The sequence below is a fragment of the Adiantum capillus-veneris genome, chromosome 5 (genome assembly GCF_014529385.1).
Source record: "Adiantum capillus-veneris isolate H3 chromosome 5, ASM1452938v2, whole genome shotgun sequence".
NCBI classification, from domain to species: Eukaryota; Viridiplantae; Streptophyta; class Polypodiopsida; order Polypodiales; family Pteridaceae; genus Adiantum; species Adiantum capillus-veneris.
Window position 1 is genome coordinate 48,762,812 of NC_140935.1, and position 3,319 is coordinate 48,766,130.

The 3,319-nt window shown below is 47.4% G+C and overlaps 1 protein-coding gene across 1 annotated transcript; it reads left to right on the forward strand.

Annotated features, from left to right (window-relative positions):
- Positions 1-748: 748 nt before the first annotated feature.
- LOC147457270 (uncharacterized) lies at positions 749-1,849 on the forward strand. Its single transcript, XM_086513560.1, has one exon. The coding sequence runs from the start codon at positions 811-813 to the stop codon at positions 1,609-1,611; it is 801 nt and encodes a 266-aa protein (XP_086369686.1). The 5' UTR covers positions 749-810; the 3' UTR covers positions 1,612-1,849.
- Positions 1,850-3,319: the final 1,470 nt, after the last annotated feature.

A 3,319-nucleotide genomic window follows, 5' to 3' on the forward strand; every position in this document is an offset into this window, starting at 1 on the left:
GTGACAATAGCTATGGCGGTGGACTCTGGAGTACGAAATCTTTAAGGCATAGCCGCACCACCTGTGACCTGCTCATGTCCAGGCTTTGTCTTGCAGCGAGGCCGATAAAAAATGCACAGTCATGTTGACAAGGGGGCCTACAGTTCATAGGCGGGTGCACTAGCACACACACACACAACATTGGAAGGGAGCCAGCTATCATGTGCACGTGCTTGTATGAGCATGCCTTCACTGCTTGCCTTCACTGTCTGCCTTTAATGCACAGACCCACAAACTACGCCATCGAAAAGACCTGACAATATAAAAGCCCTTCACAGAGCAGACATGTCCTCAACCTACTGTCTCTACATCGACGGCCCAAACTCAAATGCTAGAGCTCTAACAAGTCCCAGCCCGTCTGCGTTCCGCCTCTGTCTTTAGCTGTGCAACTGGGCAAGACGTGTTGAAAGAGAAGACGGGCTGAAAGAGAAGACGTGGGCGTGCCGCGTGCTTACTCTCTTCAGCTGCACAACAGAAGACAGTTCCTTTTCGCACGCCTTCTCAGCTTGGAAAGTGCTGGCTGTCCACGTGGACGCCATCCGTCAAAGTACGCCTAAGCTAGCCCAACACTAAGGCCTTTGCTTAGCAGGCCAAAAAGGAGGAGTTCGAGTCTTCATGATCATGATCAGAAAGGGGCCTTGACTTTGGAAACCCATCCTTTTCGAGAGCAAAGCCGTATTTGACCGGCCTGTGCCAGCCTAGAGTTGTGCGCGCGTCGATATGTGTGTGTGTGTGTGAGAGAGAGAGAGAGAGAGAGAGAGCGAGCAGGTAATGCCAGGTATGGGATCTAGTAGTGGCGTGGTAAGCGAGACGCTGCGCAAAGAAGGCAATAGGCTGTACAAGATGGTCTCAGACGAGCAGCCTGTAAGCATGTGCTTGCTGGAGAGAAGGGTGCGCGCAACTTGCGCCGACGAGATATACCTGCAAGCTCTCCATGACAGCTTGACTTGGGACGATCGGGCCTCCTGCTGCAAAAACCTTGGCGTCCTCAACATTTTGCGCACTAAGCTCCAGCTCCAGCACGCCCTAAATAACCAGGAATCTCACAGTTTTAATAGTGACCTCGATCTCTGCAAGCAATATTTGCTGCGAAGCGTCTCTTTTCTGCTGCAGGCCAAGCGACACGGCACGCGGGCGGGGAAGACAAAGGACTGGGTGGCCCATTTGAAGAGTTCCATTGACGAGGCGGTGGATTGGGCGATCGTGGAGTCGAGCAACTGCGACTTGTCATTTGAGAAGGCGCTGTTTAGCTTGAATGGCTGCGAGGCGGGGGGTGGGGGGCGCTACGGCAGCTTTAATGGCGACCTCGAGATATACATGGAGGAAGCGCGTGATTTGGTGATAGAGAAGGTGCAGGAGAAGCTGAAAATGCTGCAGGAACATCTGCGGCAGGTGCAGGAAGAGGAGGAGGAAGAGGCTCGGCGTCGATTCAGGATAAGCCGCACTCGGCCTGCGCAAGTGGATCTTGTTTCCATTCAATTAAGTTCCGTCAATATTTCCGCCCCGTCTTTCTACACCCCCGTCACACCTTCTTCCTACGTCCTCTTACAACAATACTACCAATTCTTTTGACGCCAATTTTCCCTCAACACCACATGCACACCAAATCACACATACACATACACATACACATATACCCACCCACTCACCTTCACATATCTACCCACTCACACACACTCACTTGAAATGCTTGATATGTCGATGAATACATGAGCCTACCGTGCAAAAAGCCCATTTGCAAAATACCAAGTCCTGTTAAAGAGTAAGCTTGTGTACAATAACAAGTTGGCAAAGAAAATTATTGCCTTCTTATTGTTTATTGCATGATTGGTCTTATCTGCCTCACCTATGTTTGTTGCCCAGTCAAGGTAGCATCAATGAGGCTCCTTGAGGAGATCTAGGCATCACGACCTCAAACGAATGGCTTATGAGTAGTTCTTTCTTGGGATAGGGAAGCAAGTGTGAAATTTTGCTCGATATTCAGGGCACTTCAAGTAGTGTTTCATGTGGTGGTAGCAACCTTCACCATTGGCCTTTGCAATGTCGTATGGTCTTTTGGGTGTACAAAGGGTGTAGGTCAGAGAGGAAACAACCCCCCCCCCCCCCCCCCCCCCCCCCAAAAAAAAAAAAAGTAAGCATTCCAAGAAGTACCTCTCCACCAAGAGAGAAGAAGGGTGACTAGTATTGTGTTTGTCTCGTACTAGGGTCTTCTTACTCTATTTCACAAAGATTGGCCAATGGCTATCCTCAAAAGTGTTAATGACTTGGGGCTATACATTATTTTTTGGAGAAGATTGGCATTTGTCATTCTTTGGCATAAGACTGCTTTTCTTACGAAGGAATCATATATTGTTTTCTGTGAAGAAAATTGGCATTCGTTCCTTGCGTATGCTAAGGAGAGAGAGAGAGAGACAGACAGACAGACAGAGAGAGATTTATCATCCTTAGAGGTCAAATATGACCTATGGGACCCAAGATACATGTGATGTACTATGTGTGGGACTGACAAGTGATTCTTGATGCTCAAGGATCATGGTGATGTGTGTGTGTGTGTGTGTGTGTGTGTGTGTGTGTGTGTGTGTGTGTGTGTGTGTGTGTGTGTGTGTGTGTGTGTGTGTGTGTGTGTGTGAGAGAGAGAGAGAGAGAGAGAGAGAAGATATGAGAGCTTTTGAAATCTAGTCAAATGACAACCAATCTAAGTTGAAAACTATGTAGGATTAGAGGAGACGAGAGCATGAGCTCTTGCAAGTAATGTGCACATCAATCGAGAGAGCATACAAGAGAGATGAAGGCACAAAGCTACTAAGTCTTCTTCTTTGCTACTGAAAATGATGTGGGACATACAATATAATAAGAATTATGTTCATTGGTCAATGTGAAACTACTAGTGAGTGAGTTGGCAAGATGACTGTCCAGCACCTTCGGTAGGTAGACCATGTTAGTGAAGCTCAATTGTAGTACCACTCACGATGACCATGTGTTGAGCTTGATATCTCAACAATCTCCCTCAATCTCAATGCATCTCAAAATTGTCTTAGCTTCTTTCCTTCTAGTGCCTTTGTGAAGATATATGCAACCTACTCATCTATTCTCATGCACCTAAGGTCGATGCGACCCTAGCTTTGATGAAGTGGTAGTGCACCTCAATGTCATGTGGATTATTGCGTTCCACACCAATTGTATGCTACAAAGATTGTCATTGTAGATGACAACCAACCCGTGAACATTTATGGCCAACTCCATAAGTAGCACCTCTAGCCATGCTACCTCACATGTTGCC

Excerpts from the sequence above, each read along its gene's own strand:
- LOC147457270 (XM_086513560.1), top strand. The coding sequence starts at position 811 with ATGCCAGGTATGGGATCTAGTAGTGGCGTGGTAAGCGAGACGCTGCGC.